Below are 18,187 nucleotides of genomic sequence, written 5' to 3' on the forward strand. Positions count from 1 at the left end.
ATATATACTTTATGTATAACAAACGATTGTTTTATTTATAAATGTTTCATAAATAAAAATCCAAACAACAGACAGCATCAGTCTTGGTTTAAATGATCTCTCGGCAGTGTTCATATTTCACCGTTGTGTTCCTGTTCGTCTTTATTTATTCAATTGGTCATGACTTATTATTCCATTCTCAGGCCAATTACAGTGAAACATCCTTTAGTTCTCATCAACACCCCCACGTGCGCACCGTGTGGTGCGGTGCGAACCGCGTCAAGATAAACAAACACGAGGTAGTGAGCAGAAAAAATGAGGAACTCTTATTAAACCACCAAAATAAATCAGCTAAACATTAATTATAACAACGCGTGTCTGATCCTGACCGATTTCACACCGCTCTCGCTCGATCCTTTATCCTTCTGTGTGTTTGTGTGTGTGTGTGTGTGTGTGTGAGACATTCTGCTGCTGCTGCTGCTCTAATAGGCAGTCTCTTAGATATTCGCTACAGAATGGTGCTCATGCAATATTAATATCACACCAAAATATGGAAGCTGAAGCCCCTACACCATCTCTCACTCTCTCCCTAATTGATTATGCAAGGCTCAGAATCAGCTTGGAAAGGGTGAGCGAGAGAGGGAGAGAGAGAGAGAGAGAGAGAGGGGGAAGCTGGAAAGAGGCAGAGACAGAGAGCCCTGAAACAATCCTGTCATCTTTGTGCTGCAGTACATTTTGAACCTTCACCCTATATATTACTGTCAAGACAGTGGAGCTGAAACAACAACAACAACAACAACAACAAAAGTACAATGTTGCTCAAACAGTCTGACTTCCTGAAAAGACGACACTGATGCTCATCCAACAAACCCCTCAATCCAGCAGCTCCTGGTGAATTGACTTCAACGCATGTCGTGATTGGGTGTCAGTGACACCTGTAGTCGTGTGACCGGCGGCAGTGACACGTAACAAGCCCTGTGTTTATTTAACGTTTGATGAAATATAACCATCAACAATAACCCAGTGTCATTTACAGAACTTTTATTATTGGCTGTAATTTTCTTTAGGGCTGTACAGTGGTGCAGCGGTCAAAGCTTAGTCTGTGGTAGGTTTAGATTTTTGTTTTCTTTGTTCTCATTTTACCACCCTCTAGACTTCATGTACATTCCTCTATTTTTAGCCCTGATTTTAATGTTCATGTAATGACTCACAAACAAAGTCTTTGTTTAATTCCCATGAATTTTAGATTTTTCGAATCCACGACCGTATGACCATTTTTACATTGATGCCCCTAAGATGGACTGGCGACCCAAGCTTTGTTGACATTCAACTCCAAAAGAGCCATTTTTATCATTTCGCTACTAAGTCAATTTGAAAACCGCACAAACGGAAAAATGCAACTGTTTAAATAGAGACAGCAGTGCAGTGTATATACGTTTAATGTAGTACTACTACAGTGCTATGTAGGGTTACATAAAGGAAGCATTTTTGTTGTTGTTTACCTATTATACCACAGAAAAACACTAGATGCAAATTTAGCGTTGTAACAAATCTTTACATTGTTACTATAGGATAAAGAGCACAGTGACATTATGTTGTTTTGTTAGCAACAAACTCCAAATCCACACTGATTGATTCGAGTCCATTAACAAAATTTAAATACCATCCTGCATGCGCACATTGCAAAAACCCTGAAGTGCTGTATGTGAGTCAAGAGCCAGAGGTTGGAGACCTCCGTATTAGATGTACATGCACGTTTCAGTACTGCTTGAGGGAATGGTCTGATTAATTCAGAGAGCTCCGTGGGTCGTGTCCTTTGCACTGAGCATTTGAAACAGTGAACTAAAGGCACAATAGATGTTGAGGAGAAGGGAGAGAGTAAAAGGGCTCAGTGAGTGGTTGGGTGAGGGCGAGGGTGAGGGTGAGGGTGGGGGTGCAGCGCACCTTGACAGGAAACACAGAGGTGATGAGCAGGAGTCGGAGGTTAGTATGACAAAGAGAAGAGTAGTGGTGGTTGTCAATGGGGTGAGAGGCGGGGGTGCTACGGAAGTTCCAAGCCCACTTTTAACTGAACCATGTATGGAGAGTGCAGTGGAGGTGGAAGTGGTGGTGGTGGTAAGATGTGGGAGGGCCAGAGATAGAGATCAGGGGGAGAGTATGAAGAAAAAAAATGGGTGTGCAGGGATAGGAAGAGGGGAGGAAGCAGAAATGGGTGAGACGAGCTGGGGGTTAAGAGGGAAGGAGGGTGGGGGGGCAGAGACCTACTGCACCTTTTGCACTTGCTCTCACCACAACACCTGATAAGTGCAATGGAAAAATGTCTGGTTTCCTCCTGCATGGTAAGTGGTTTATATTCCTGTGCTCGTCGTGCAGCCTGTAGCTACAGTCTGCTGCTACTGTTGTGATGCTACACCAAGGTAATAACAGTCAAAAGGAAATGAGAGGAAAACCAAAGAATGTGGCAGAAAATAGCATACGCTGTCTCCTTTTGATGAATTGCAGCGTGTTGCTGCAAAACAGAAAACACGGAGGGAACTTAAGGTGCACATTGTTTCTGGCTCTGCATCAACATTTATCCATCTTCTTTTTTTTTTTTTTTTTTAGTTTCTATTTATACTGTGGGGGCTGAGAAACGATTGGACTTCAGTCTGATTAATCACAGGGCAGCCGTGGATTAATCATGATAATTGTGATTGTGATTAAGTGTGATTAATCATGATTAATCAACATTCTGAAATATAAAAAAAAACAAAAAACCTTTTCGGTGGTAGCTGCACACACGTTATTATTTATGACAAATCCAAATGATTGAATTATTAATTCAATCAGTGGTTGATTTTAGTCATTACTGTGCAACTGGACTATGGCTTGTAGAACGTGTTGCGACTTTCCAAACTTCCTTGAAAACCTCAACAATATTAATCAGTCTACAGTCAATGGCATTTCCTTTGTCAGTCGGCTTGTCAACCGTAGACTCAACGCTCAGTGAGGCTGCTCTCATACGCTGTCCGCGTCAGACCAGAAGCTAAAGCCACACCGAATGCATGCTGGGTGTTGAGATGATATTTCGAGCTCTACGTGGTTTGTGAAACAAAAACTTTTCCTGAAGTGTGTGAAAATGACAGTGTGTGTGTATTGACTGTGAGTTACAGCAACAATCTGCCATAAAAGCCATACTGTTTTTCTGTGATAAATCAATGAACGAGCCTCACGCCTTCATCTCTGCAGCCCTGGTTTTTTTCATGAATCTATATATGCAGATGACATGCTGTTAAATCTGCACAACACAAAGCAACGACTTGCAGATGGACATCTTAACTACCTCACACGTCCTGACAAGGGACTCACTTCTATGATTTGTAAGTGCACACAACAGCATTGTCCATATTCACTTCAGATAACATATTATTGCAGGCGGGGGTGGGGAAGGGTGACTTTCTCAGAAATGCTTTGTTAGCACTCTCTCTCTCTCTCTCTCTCCTTGATAAATGATTTAGGACATGTGGCCTAAGACATCAATACAATCTCTGTTGTAATTAAAAAAAAGGTGTGCACACCAACAATATTACGCAGCTTTCACTTTGTCTGTCTCTCTCTGTCTTACTCACTCGCTCACTGAGCCTCTGGGGCCAGTGAGGAGATAATTCGAAAACTCAGCGGCATGAAGTGAGACATGAAAAAAAAAGGTAGGGGGGAGGAAGGGGGAGTCATAAGAAATTAAATTGTCTCTTTTTGCTCTTTTGTTCATTCATTTTCTCCCCATTGTTACGTAAACACATAAAAGCAGGATAAGCCAGATTCTAATTATGATTTCTCCAACAATGAAAGATTTGACTTAAATTAAAAACTACAGACAAACCAGGTGGACTGTTCCGACTGTTCCAGCACTTTGTCAAAGTCAAAGTAGTCTGAGTGCTGCGTCGCTAAACTTCAATGAGGCCAATCTCCTTCCTTTCTGACAATTACAGTCGTGAATAAAATAGTCCAATAATTTAACTTTGATGTCTCGGTAAATCAGCTTACTGAGAGAAAGTTAAAAAAATTCAACTACTTTTCCTTCAGAACTATTACTTCTCTGTCGTTGTTGTTATTTTATCTATAAGGAAACATTCCATGGTCAAACAAACACCCACAGTGATGCATTCATGGTCATGTCTCAGTGTCAGTTGATGTGACCTGAAAATTCTTGTGTAACAGGAGGTCTGTAGGAAGACAACTTTCTTACCCTAGTAGAGGGCAGTCTCTTGCCGTCAGGGTTCGGGCGCATGGGCAGGGAACTGTAGAGCCTCACGCCTCGATCAGCCGCAACGTATCTGCTCTGAAAAGTAAAGAAGAAAACAATGGTAAAGTCACCTGTTTTACAAGGATGACAACAGGGAAATCACAGATGGATGAAGTGATTCTGACTTAAGTATCAAGGAAGAGTCATTTCGGAGTTTGTAAACAAAGAACACGCAACTCCATTTTTTACCCTACAGGGGGTGCGATTGAGCATCGTTCTTTTATGCTAATTTAATTTTGTAGCTTCTTTAAAGACCTTCTGAAAGAACGTGAGGCATTTAGCTTTAGAGCTAGCAAATTTTCAACTGGATATAAAGAGTTTTAGTGAGAAATGTGCAACATGTGACATGTGTGTAGCTGAGTTGGTAGTGTCCGCAGCAGACTGTAGGATTACTGTTGTGTTGGACAAATACTGTTAGCAATAAGCACTTGACAATTGGCAAAAACATACACCCAGACAATGATGCCTTTTTTGTAAATATTAAACAGAAAAAAGAAAAATTCTAAAAGTTCTATGTTCTAACCTGATCATACAATTGTTTTTTTTTTTTGTGATCCAAAAAGTTAAAATATTTCAATATTTATCACCGTTCTATTTATCTAAACCAGACGTGGGTAACCTTTTTGACTAGAGGGCCACAATTGGTCCTAAAGTTTGACAGGGGGCCAAGTCAGGGGCAAATAGATGGAGCGTTAAGATAAATGACATGTAAAAGTCATGCGTAAAGGCTAAAATATCAGGAAAGTGATCTAAGTTTTCATTATATGTTTTTGAAGTCTATTTTGTTCAAAAGTAACCTGCTTGTTAATATGAATCAGTACTGTAGAGCACCTAGTGTTTGTCTTGCAGTTCTGCTTGTGATGCCCATTTTGTTATTGAAATCACTGCCATAAATTCCCACTGAAACACAAAGAAACCTGAACCCTGGCTGCTATGTCAGATCCCATCCCCTCATGGTGATGTGCCACACATTATAATGGATAAGATTTGGTCATCAGCAGCACTAATGGAGCCCAGCTGAGGTGTTTGGTATCCAGACTTCCTGCTGTAGCTGTTGCCTCCAACTTTCTGTATTTTACACTGTGGATAATTGCGGTGCAGTGGGTTCTCTGCACCCCTGCCAGCTCCATCATGTGCTTCCCTGTGTGGCTTTCAGCTGTGCAAGACGACCTGCAGAAGTGTTGGCAGAGCCCTGTGTGGTTGGAAAGCTAATGATTTTCAACAAGTGGTTCCTGCCAGGAAGAGACTGTGCAGCTCAGTGGTGTTCACACCATGGTTCACAGTCATGGTAATGGTACATCACAGAAATCACTTCAGATCTTACACTTTTTAAACTCTGCCTTTTTCCCCCCTTTAACTTAATTTATTCAGCATTTATTCCACTGCCTAACAGCCAGTACGTGCAGTTTTTATATCAAATCTCTTACTGATTTGCAAAGCTGTGAAAATGTGAGCGTGTCGATAAAATGATTCATTTCTGTACGTCTCTTATAGCTTTGGTGGTTTCCAAACTTTTTTTTGCAGCGATGCCTCTTTTGTCAACACAGTCAAAATTATAGTTTCTAAACAACTTAAAAAAAAACAACTTCATTTGAAACATTAATTTCTTAATTTTTAAACCAATTACAAATAACTTCATATTTCTTTCTAGGGCAAAAAAAAATGTGGCTAGCTGTGTCAACCCATAATAAATATGCACAGGTCCTCTAGTGGGACACGCCCCCCACTTTATTAACCTTTGTTGAATGTAATAATGCATAACAAGATGAGTCATGAGGACAGACGGTTCTATATTATTTTTATTTTCCTCATTTTCACAATAATTTGAAAATATTCTGTCCTAAGCAACTGAATGAAACTTAAAAGGGGAACAAAGATTAAACCCTAAAATCCTGAAATTTCCACAATGTCGCCGTTTCCCCAAAACAAAAACAAAACCGATACCACGAAATGATTGGCCAGTGTAACGTAACAAACCGATGTTCATCAGTTTCCCTAAGCCTCATAGAAACAACATCAAAATACAGATTTTGAATATATACCAGTACAGTGGTTAAAATGCAGTTTGTCACGAACCACTGCAACACCGGGCAGATATTTAAACTAAAGCAGGCTCGCGGTGTGGAACACAAGCTCAAAGTGTGATTTATACTCTATAAGCAGCATTCTATGCAGTGCAGTGAAGTGTATGCATTATAGAATGCTGATGTGGGTGGAGGGCCTACTGTATGTGGCTGAATGCACAAGCCGTACAGGCTGTACATAAACAGACATATTTGCTGTGTAAGGCTTTGATTTTCCTGCGCTCATTATGAGAGGTGAAAACAGATGAGTGGACGGCTGTGGTCATCCCGTCGATACCGTTAGCAAAAATGATGACGCTGCCCGATAGAAAGGAAAAACAAAACACTTTTAAACACATTTTTTCCGCCGGAGCTCAGCCTCCAGCTCCAGCAGAGAAGCATTAGGATATACATCTGATTCTATAGTAAAAAATAAATACCTATTTCTCCAGCTGTTGACAATTATATAACAGTGTTTGTTGATCTGATTTCATTAGCACCGTCGGAGAATATCGGAAATCGGTGTCTTAGTCCTTGTACATCCTCCAGTCATACGTACTATGCCTTTTCTCTTTAGCCAAGCAGCTACTGTGTCTGCTAACCACATGCCTCGCTGGAGACTGTTTTCATTCTTGTTAGGTGGCTTGCCAGCATCGCAGCTAAATAAATGCCTCAAAGAAAGGCGGCCCCGTCCAGCCAAGCGTCCGCAGCGTGAGAATAAGTGAATGTTTGATATTTCTCCAGTGTGCCAGGATAATCTGGCCCTGTGGCATGCCATTACGGGGCTAATAACAGCTGTCTGTGGCCTGGAGGGGACACAAGCAGGTCTGGCTACGCTAACTGGCCCTGACAGACTCATTAGGAGTGTTGGCACCCACAACTGCCAGAGCCAGACTCCTCACATTTACTCGCTGGCTCACGAGGGTTTGCAAGTGCAAGAAGCATTGTTCTCTACACTTGTTCCCTGACACCTTTTGTTTGGGTTTTCACCCTCGACTTCAGACGTACTCGACCCGGTCACCTCTCCTTCACACCCTGGAGTTAAGTTTTTAAAAACAAAACATAACATGTTTTTAGTGTAGCTGGAATAGTTCCCAGAATGCAATAAGAGTTTTGGATTGTTTACTAATTTGCTAATTTGCTTGAAACATTTACTCACAGGCATGGAAAGTGTTTTCACTAGGAAAACAATATGTGACGCATGAATCATTTTTGAAACTGTCGCCTGCAACACACTGTTCAAATAGCCACAATAGGACTCTAAAATCATATAAGTTACAGTTTGGAAGATGCTTTAAATAGTTTGTTCCTCAGAGTTGGGTATCAAGAATGGATATAAAAAAAGAAGCCTCCCCCAAAGGCTTGTAAGCTAGAATGGGTTTGTAGCAACATATGCTTTTAATAAGATTTCTCTACCAAGAATGGCATGAATATTTCAGAGGGACAATGCTAAACAATCTCTAAACCCACAAAAGGTAATACGGCGGTGGAAAAAAAAGGTACGTTGTCTAACCAATTTGCTCACTCAGATATTACGACTCATTTTGGTTTGCAGTGACAGGAAGTTGCTGCACCACACCAGGAAAACACTGGCATCCTCTGAACTTTGTAGCCGTAGCTGCAACTGTTTGTGGACAAGTGGGACTTCCCCCCCAAAAAAAACAAACACGAAAAGGAAACGTTGCCATGTCGCTTGATAGGTCACATCAGCAGTAACATCAGACAATGGACATAAAGATCCAGTGATGGCTGTCTGGGTCGATGAGTAATGACAATACTCATATACATATATGCAAATATGTATATATACATATATATTTACATATATATTTATATGTGTAAATATATATGTATATATCTATATATACATATATATTTATGTATATATGTGTATGTATATATACATATACCTTATGTACATATACATACACACACAAATATATATATACGTATATATTTATATATGTAAATATATACTGTATGTATATATCTATATATACATATATATTTATGTATATATGTGTATGTATATATACATATACAGTATATGTGGGTATAAAAACTTTTTATTTCCAAAATTATTCCACAAAATATTTTTTCAAAATCAAAACTCTTGTTTCTCCCCACAGCACAGCAGACCCTGTGCTGCTACACCTACTCATTAGATATGAGTGCAGGCTCTGGCTTTTTATGGGCTGAGCTGGTGGGGGCACTGTAAAGCCAGGGGCACAGCTGTGGGATTACAGTTACCTGTAACATTAGCAGTTGCTATTATATTATTTACGCAGATCTGGATTTAATGGAACACATGTGTGTGTGTGTCTGTAGACAACATTCTTCCCAGATTAGCTGTGAGGCCTGCACACATTGAAACTCCACCAATGAGAGGAATGCAGGGTCCAGACGGGCTTATGATGAAACCCAATCACTCATCTACGTTATACAGTATTTACAACCGGTGCACGGACGCACACAATAACTTTGCTTTGCACACATGCCATATTTATACATAAATGGGGCGCGAGTTTCGTACTCAATGTACAGCGTGCACGCCACAGCACTTGCAGTTCAGTTTAGTTCAGCTCAGTATCTCTGTGCTGATTGGATTTTTTTTATTATTATTCTAAGAATCTTAAGTGTAAAACACCATCATCATCATCACCTAGAATGTGTTTGTGGAGACTTCAACTTCAGGTCCGAGGCCCAGCGAGGGTCAGACCTGTTCAGTTTTTGGAAGCAACACTTCATGCAACTCTCTCAGCTTTTCTATTTTATAAAAAAAAAAAAGAAAATTATAATGTTGACTCATCTACTACACTGAAAGTACCATCTGTGAGGTTGGACATTGGAGACACTGACATTTAAATGTTTATACAGGGCAGAGGCTGTACCAGGAAAAGACGCTAATTACAGTATCATACAGTACTTTATGAGTCTTGCGACCGTTTTAAAGCTACGGTACACAATACTTAATACAAGCCATCATTTCACAGTGGGAATGACTCATAGAATTGGATCACTGTTCTGTACGCATTGATCACAGTTGTTCAGATATTCATAGTCAAGTTCTACACAAATCAATGGCTACAGTGTGTTACCTTCATGTTGCACTTGACTGCAGACCAGATCGGTTTCCATGCATTGTGTTTGTAAGTGCAGTGGGAGTGGTGTGTGTGTGTGTGTGTGTGTGTGTGTGTGTGTAAGGTAAAGAGTAAAACACATAAGGAGCTCAACCATAACCAAGGCATGAACCCAGCAGCTACTACCTGCCTCAGGCCAACACTGATCACACCTCTGGGATTATCCAGCCAATAGCAGCATTAGAGCTAAAGGCTATTTATAACCGACAGCATGGACCTCCACCCCCCACCCCCCCACCCCACCCACTGATACTGGGATACACTGAAACGTTGGGGTTTAGGGTTTGGAGTCAGCTAAAGTAACATCGTACAGTAACATCACTGTATGTGTGTGTGGAAGAACGACATTTATATTTTCTCTGGACTTTAGATTCTCTGGACTTGTCACCAAACCCTAGTCTAGAAAAAAAAACGACCCCAACATTGTACTGGTATTGTAACAATACACAGTAACCAGATCTACAACTTAAAGTTGAGAAGTAGTAAAATGTCTCAAGACAAAATCAACAACTTCTGACTTTTCACAGCTCTGACCCCCCCCCCCCCTTCACTTGCTCTTGACTTCCGTCTCTACTGCGACACAGAAAGCCGAGCTTCAGGAACAAAACAACAGAGCACAGCTCTGCTGAGGTGTGAAATTCACCAGCGCCTTCTAAAGTTTTACTCAACCAAGTATACAAAGTACAGCCGAGTGCACGTACAAGATAAGTTTCATTAACTATAATATAACTAACTATATGTTTGGGCCACCTCAGCAGAAGACTGGATTTACTGATGTAATTAAAGGCTGGCTCTGTACCCTGGTGGGTTTCTACTTCTTCTTCTTTTTATAGAATATATTAAAGCACATAATTAAAACATTAAGTTTTGTTTTCTATTTCAAATGATTAAGTGTTATTAAAAAAATTAATCTACCTCGAGTTGAAGTAAGTAGCAGACAGACAGTTGAAAAATGGCATCACAGATGTTATCATTTTGCTTTGTTCCCTCTCACAAATGACTTCTTCTGTCTCTCTTTGTGTATTACACAGAAATGAAGGTAGTCAGAGTGAAAACCTGAAGTACAGACTATGTCCCTCCTGCTGATACTGAAAAGGAAAAAAATACATTTATGGTTTGTTGGGGTTTTTTTTCTGTTTTTTAAGCCTTTCATCTTCTTTTTTTACAATGCTGTTTCCTGATAATAAACCTACAGAATTTTACAATAACACAACTGACAAACCAACAACTAACAAGCAGAGCAGGGTTTAATACCACAAATGATCGTGCTGAAGGAAGTAAACAGATGGCTAGAGTGAGACGGAGCTCATAAAAAAGCTACATGGTTTTTTGGGGGGTTTTTTTGTTTATACTATGGCACTATTTTTAAAGCTAATCAAATTGATTTAATGGCAAAAACAAAAACATGTATCCTCGCCGACACAACAGCAACAGAGGAAAATGAGTGATAATCAAGTGGGAAAATAAACAAAACTATTTTATTGTATTTAAAATTTGACAATTGAGGGCATTTTACAATTATGTAAAAAAAAATGTTTTAAAGAAAACTTCTGTAAACTAACCTAAATTTCAGGTTCACAAACAAGTTTTATTTGTCACTTTTGCTTTTTATTTTAATGAACTGCATCCTGTGTGTCAAAATGAAGAAATTCATTATTTATCTTTATTATTGTAATGTTTTGTAGTGTTTGTTTTTGTAGTGATTTTTTCACATTGACGTGCGAGCGACAAACGCAGCGAAATTTGTAGCGTTCAGCGAATTTAGAAGTTCAGTCACATCATCAGAGCGAGTGGATGAGAGAGAGAGAGAGAGCTAGGGTGAGAGAGTGGGTTTGAGGAGTTGCGACTTGATCTGCTGACTACAGGCACTTGATTTGGTTTCACAGAGCATTGTTACGGTGCTTTGAATTAATGCCTCCCAAAGAGTCCAATTGAGATTCTTGAGTTGTGCTGACAGAATATTAGACGGCCTGGGGTGGAGCTGCTGATCTCAGCTGGATCCTCTGTCCGTGTGTGTGTGTGTGAGAGAGAGAGAGAGAGAGAGAGAGAGAGAGGTTGATCTTTTATACACATACAAATATGGTCACATACAGTAAGATTAGATGTGCAGAAACAGTCAAAACACTTACAGTTTTTTATATTTCCCAGCACTTCATAATTATTTTCCTGCTCTCACTCTAATTCCATCCCAACTTCAAACTAAAATAACCCTCATAATTCCCTTGGGGACCTGCTTAGTTTCCCCAAAAACCAAAAAGTGTCCCCACATGTGTAGATATATTTAAAACTCTCATGTAATCCTATAAAACCTATATACATGGCTACAGTTTATTAATTAACAAACAAAACAATTGAAACATATTTTCAAAAAAATCCTCAAATCATTTTTGACATCTAGTTATGGGCCAGATTTGGTGGTGTTCGCAGGCAGGAAGTGGGCCCTGTGCCACATGTTTGAAACATCTGACATTCTGTCAATTTTGCCTTAAGATTTAAATAATTACAGTAAAACTTGTATTTTCTACGTCTGCATCTCTGTTCCCATCTCTCCCGCTCTCCTCTTTTGCGTCCTTCTTTGAGTGCCACGGCGCCCCCTAATTAGACATTCCCCCTCTGACCAACCAAAATTGAATTGGCCATCATTTGCATAATGGGAGCTCACTGCGCCGACGGCTGATTTACCATGAGATGAAATGTAGCAATCACTTAAGAGAGTGACCATGAGGGGAGGAAGAGGAAGGAATACAGAGAGAGAGGAGGGGAGGGGAGGGGAGGGGGGGTATGAAGATGAAATGGGATCACAAAGATAGAGCGAGGTTTGGAGTAAGAGAGAGTGGAGAGAGGGAGAGAGAAACAGAGACGTCTGACAGGTATTGAGGTTATTGTCATTTACAGTAATATTGCTGAAAGGAAGGCTGTGGCCTCAACCTGACAGCAGGAAGACACAACAAGGACACGCCAGGGCAATTATGTAACACTGATCCACTGATCCATGAAACACAGATGTAGGACGTTTGACTCTCTACTTTAGAATTCAGCTTTTTAGCTCCTTTACATTTTGGAGAATTTCTCTGCTTAACACCCAGTGATACTGTCCGGTAGGGGAGTGGTGACAAATGAGGGACTGTAGGTTGGTCTGGAAAATACTAGCACGGTTGGTATTTAAAACTGATATGTAACAGTATTCACACCAGAAAAGGTGAAGATTTTATTTCGACCACACCTTCAAGGAAATTACTTTTGATTTCTGTCTTTGTCAGTTGTTTTAACAGCGAAAGTTTGAATTATGATTTGGCAAATGTGGATCAACCAAACCCATGTTCCACCAGTGTTGGGTGTTTGGGTGGTGCACCTTTCACCAATCCGCTCATCTTCTACTGCTAAATCAGTTTCAGTGTCGTGGTTGGAGCTGGAGCCAATCCCAGCAGCCATTGGGTCAAGGCGGTGTAGACTGTCCTGTAGACCTGTTAGCCCAACCTCTAATCACTTTTTTATTAAACCCACTCTCTGCTTTATACAGTCAATGGTCTTTTAAGGCAGGGGTCCCTAACCCCCGGTCCAGGGACCAGTGCCAGTCCTTCATTGTCATTTTGGTACCAGGCTGCAGTGGGACACAGTGCGAAAGTATACTTCAGTTTTACTAATTTGCTTCATTGTGTCTGGACGGAGTAGGTTACTTGAAGATGTTTCTCCTCTCATCAAAGAGGCTTCTTCAGTTCTGCCTCTTGGGTGAGAGGTGAAAGGTCATCAAGAAACCTACTCCGTCCAGTTGCCCTCAATGTAACTGAAAATGAAAATCGTGTTTCACAACAACAGGTCATCCAGACTCTGATACTAACAGAAGAAAGTAAAAGATGTTTTATTCTGAAAATGCAATGATCCTTCAAGGATGGCGAGGTATTATCAGGCCGACCCTAGAGTTCCATGGAAGGCCTGACAATGTTGCCTACTGTCAGTAGTGGGGGAGGGAATGGGGGGGAGGTGCTGATGCCTGTGGTGCAGAGGTCATTTTTGTTTCAAATATTCAGTGTGATATGTTTGCCTATAAGGTTGGAAGCTCTGTCAGGAGTCTGATAAGAGCACTGTTCATTGTCTCACTTCCACTCCACAACCTGAGGAACTTCACACATACACACATGAACACACGGTACTTTCCACAACGTCTAAGTGTGTGTGCTGAATGTGCATAACTGTGTGTGTGTGTATTACTGTCACGACTTAATAGAACGAGAAAAAGCTGTGCAGATGTGCTACAGCCTACGACGAGTCAGGGCAGGCTAACGCACACACATTCATGCAAATAGACAGTGATTGAACAAATCAAATTTCTTCAACTCCTCTTCCTCCTCTTCCTCCGTCCATCTCTACATATGTGATCAGTGATCACATGTCGCATGTTAAAGCCAGCCGGGCCCAGACAAGAGGGAGTTAAGTCTCTTATCTCTTCGCCCCAGAAGAAATTCCTACTAGAGGCCTCGCTCTGCTGGTTTCCTGCCTTCTTGCCCAATGCCCTATTTTTACTCATCGGAGCTCTAGAGTATGAGGGGCAGCTTTTTCCTTGTCACTAACACGTTTCCTGCCATTCTCACTCTGACATTTCTCTCCTCTGCACACTCTGTCCAAATCAACCCCCCCCACACTCGCCCCGCCAAGCCTTTATGGGTCGTAACCTTTGAGTCAGAGACATTTATATTCTAATGTACCTGCCGATGTAGGAACCAGTGACGGATCATCTCTCACTCTCTGCACGTCTACAGGTTTCTGTTGCCATCTTTTCATACCTGTTCTTAGTTGTTGTGGTGAACTCTAAAACTGTGAGGTTTTATCATGGCTGGCTTAGTTGTTTCCATTGGAGAAGCAGATCATGTAAATCACAGGTAAAATGATACATGTACTGTGGCAGCAACAGTACTGGGTCACTGGAGATAGTTCTTTTTTTTTACTTCTGTGAATTTGGGTCATGTGGTTTGGTATCTTTAAATCTGGAGCCATGAAAAAGATATTTAACAGGAAATATTTTCCTTTGTAAAAAAAATAATATTCTTGAAGTACATTAAAGTACTATAGTGCAGTTTCCCAAACTTTTTTTCTGGGGTCCCATATTTCAAAAGTCACAAACCTTCGCGGCCCAAGTCAATACATTATTCGTAAACTCCTGGGAAACATGATGCGAGACGACCCCCCCCACAAAAAAAAAAAATCTCTTGCGACCCACCTGAGGGTCGCGACCATGTCTTTGGGAAACAATTCTATTGTGTGCCCATTGACATATGAAACAAAGTGTTCTTACGAACTTTTGAAACAAAAGCAAAAACAAAATAATAAAATGTCATCATCCATCCCATAGTGTATGTTTTAATTAGATAATGAAAAATGCTGAATTACCACTTTAACAGTTTGAACATAAAACTGACTTGAAATTGATTCTACAAAACAATTCTCCGGAAATGCTGAATTATAAGAGCTAACAAACACGTGTTAAAAATGTTAATTTAAGATCATAAATATCCTACATAAACAAAGTGTTAAAACTGCAGGATAAAGTGAAGGTGAATTAGTAAACAACATTTATGGTGTGCATATCATTTATAGAAAGATCTCAATAACCACTTTTGTTTAGGATATTTTAGTGAGTTAAAATATTGAGGAAACGTCAACATAAAAAAATCTAAAATTGTTCTTAAACCTTTACGAGGCATCAATTAACATCCACTCTATCTAAACATCTTTTTATGTTCACTTTAATTTGTTTTTCAGCCATTACAATGTATTTCTCCAATTATGTAACTTATTTTTCATATTGAGGCTGCATTAAATTCATGTATATTTTGGTAGTCAAGACTGTTTTGTATTTATTATATATTGTTGAACACATCATTTTTAATAAGCTGAATCATGGAATCAACCTGTGGGTTGTGAACTGGCCTTTTTCTAAGCTGTCTGTGCAACAAGGTGAACTCAAACGTACTGCACTTCACTCACTCTGGAGCCTCGGGTACAGACCGTGCAGTGTAGGAATTTAAAGTAACAGGCGGCGTCTGAAGGCCTGAGAAGAATGAGCGTCAGTTGAATGGACGCCACAGGACGACATGATATCAGACACTGACCACTTCACTGCACTGCCATCCTTTTCATACAACAGCGCTGGTATAAAACAGGTGGATGGAGACTGGCTTAAGAACATGAGGATGTTTCGCTGCTGTTTTTCTCTCCCACCAATGTCCAATCACTTGAGCTCTCAATGTGAATTTCCAGTCAGAAGTCTGATGATTAATTGTACACAAATATATATATAGCGACCCGGCCCCGGATAAGCGGTTGATGATGGATGGATGGATGGATATACATATAGTAATATTTTCATGCCACAATACATTTTGAATTTATAAAAATTGCCTTTTCATTTAAATATGCACTTCAAAAAAAGCATTCAGTCTCCTCAGTAGTAGAGGTAACGCAGACCTAAATATCATTTTCTATTCTTTTCCAACTTACAGTAATTCATTTCATGCATTAGCGATTGTATGTAATCATTTTCTCCACCAGGAGAAAAACACCACTGGCCGATTGCCAGACTGCTGAAAAGCAGAGCGTTCGGCCTATTAAGCCGCTTTCCATCTTATCTCTGAATCACAGTGTGTGTGTATATATATATATATATGTTGTGCTACTGCGTCGACGATGAGCAGAACAAGGTGACGCTCACCGCCATGTGAGAAAACATTCATGTGATGCAGGCGCTCGCAGATGGATGGCAGGACTGTAATCAAACCATAAATCAGAAATCACTGAACTGGCAGCCTACCATTTCCTTTCCTACCCACACAACCCCCCCTCTCCATTTCAACCTCCCTTTGTTGCTACCCTCCTCCCCAGGGTAGACAGAGCTCCCCATATGTAGCTGGTTATGTTCCATATACACCCGTGCATATACTGCTCCGCCAACTGTGCACAACAGATCAATGAGAAATGTATTTCCCACATATCAAGATTCCTGATATCACGGAGTGAAAGGAAAATTCAATATGGAATTCCAAAAATTATTGAGCATTTTTTTAAAGGTGATGTCTGGAAGATCGGCTGCCAGAATGAGCCAATGAATTCTCAATCCTTTTTATGTGTGGTTCTTAGTAAAAGGAATCCCCTCTTAATGGAATTCTTTGAGGCAGAGCTGACGTTAAAGCTAAGAGAAGAGTGCTAACAGGGTTAGCTTAGCCTAGCATAGCCCCTGCTTGGTAATGGACATGACACACTGTTCTCATGTGGACTGAGTCTGGCTGCAATTAGTCATGATTAATTGTTCTATTAACATTTATGATCAATTATGATTAATCGAGGTATATCATCATTGCTCAGCATGACAAGAAATGTATTTCACTGTAACATACATTGTCACGGCCAACTAAATGTAATCGTTTCTAGCGCCACCCACAGGCCGTTTGGTCTGGTTTAATCAGTCGTCTCTTTGATTGGATAAATCATCTTGCTGTGGCGAGCTCACAAACCCATCCAGTCCATTCCTTCTGGCTGTGACTTTTACAGAGAGCCACCTGGTGTGCTATAATATCAGATGAACACTGGGGTCATTGTGAGGGGGCCGTGTGATATCAAGGAGAGTGACCCATTTAGAGCTGGGCCACATCGCTGACAGGCCTCTGTTATGTCTGGGACATCTGGACGACCGGAGCAGCAGAATACGGGCTCTGACTACGAAGTAAACGTACGTAGCATGTAAGATGAAGGCGGTCATTATATATTAGAACAGTGGGAAGATATAGATATATTTATCTATAAAACCAGACCTCACCTCTCAGTGTGTGGTTCACTCGTGCTGCAAACTAAGACTCGAACCAATAGTTCATGCTGAATAAAACATTACTGCGGCGCAAATACTTTGATCGTTCCCTCTTGAACAAGCTCCCTGTCATTTCCAATCCCGCACCCGGGACAATTATTCGGTATCATGAGGTAATTCATTTCTGTGCAGAGGCGAAAATTGGCTGTAAAGATTGAATCATTGGGCCTTGTTTCATTTTCCATGTAATTAAATCAGACTTGAATGAAAGGGAAAAATAATTATAAATGTAAGCTGGAACACGTTTAGGGAAAATTAGCATTTTTAATCACAGTACATTATTTTAATAACTCAATAAATCTACGACAGCTGGAGCAGTTGAGAATGTTGTCACAGCCACTTAGTCCTGCGTTTGCAGCTAATACGGGCTGATGAGAGAGAGAGAGAGAGAGAGAGAGAGAGAGAGACAGACAGAGAGAGCAAAGAAGAACAGAGGGAGATGTGAAGGACGGGAACACCAGGAGAGGAAAACAGAAGACAGAATTTCTTTTTTAGTTATTTGATGGTTATTCCTATTTGGCTCAGCCCTCGTTACAGTACAAGACCCTGTAGCTTTGTTTTTTGACACGGGTTTCGTTTGTCTACGTGACTGATTGTTGCCAAAATGGAACAAATGGAACAACAAACGTCTACAAGCAGAAATCCTCCAGCGGCAAAGAATGTATTTGATCTAAACATATCGGAATTGTTTGTGCCCAACCTAATATTAATCTGTAGAAACTGTTTATGGACTATTATCATCTACATCAGGGATAACCAAAGTGTGGTGTGCAAACCCCCGGGGGTGCACAAGCTGCCACAAGGGGGTGCATAAGCTGCCACTAGGGGGTGCACAGGCTGCAACTAGGGGTTTTTTTTCCCCAAGGTT

General features: G+C 40.6%; 1 protein-coding gene across 4 annotated transcripts in view; it reads right to left on the reverse strand.

The window, feature by feature from the left end:
- tox2 (TOX high mobility group box family member 2) overlaps positions 1-18,187 on the reverse strand; it is a 123,084-nt gene that overhangs the window by 74,387 nt on the left and 30,510 nt on the right. For 3 of the 4 annotated variants that reach the window (XM_025059913.1, XM_008321134.3, XM_008321133.3), the window contains exon 2: positions 4,205-4,297. In XM_025059913.1, coding sequence (XP_024915681.1) covers positions 4,205-4,246 — 42 coding nt within the window. In that variant the 5' untranslated portion in view covers positions 4,247-4,297. Of the gene's footprint in view, positions 1-4,204; positions 4,298-10,379; positions 11,042-18,187 lie in introns of those variants that run through there. The other variant, XM_025059914.1, reaches the window with a different exon arrangement.

The sequence above is a fragment of the Cynoglossus semilaevis genome, chromosome 11 (genome assembly GCF_000523025.1).
Source record: "Cynoglossus semilaevis isolate Cse_v1.0 chromosome 11, Cse_v1.0, whole genome shotgun sequence".
Lineage (NCBI taxonomy): Eukaryota > Metazoa > Chordata > Actinopteri > Pleuronectiformes > Cynoglossidae > Cynoglossus > Cynoglossus semilaevis.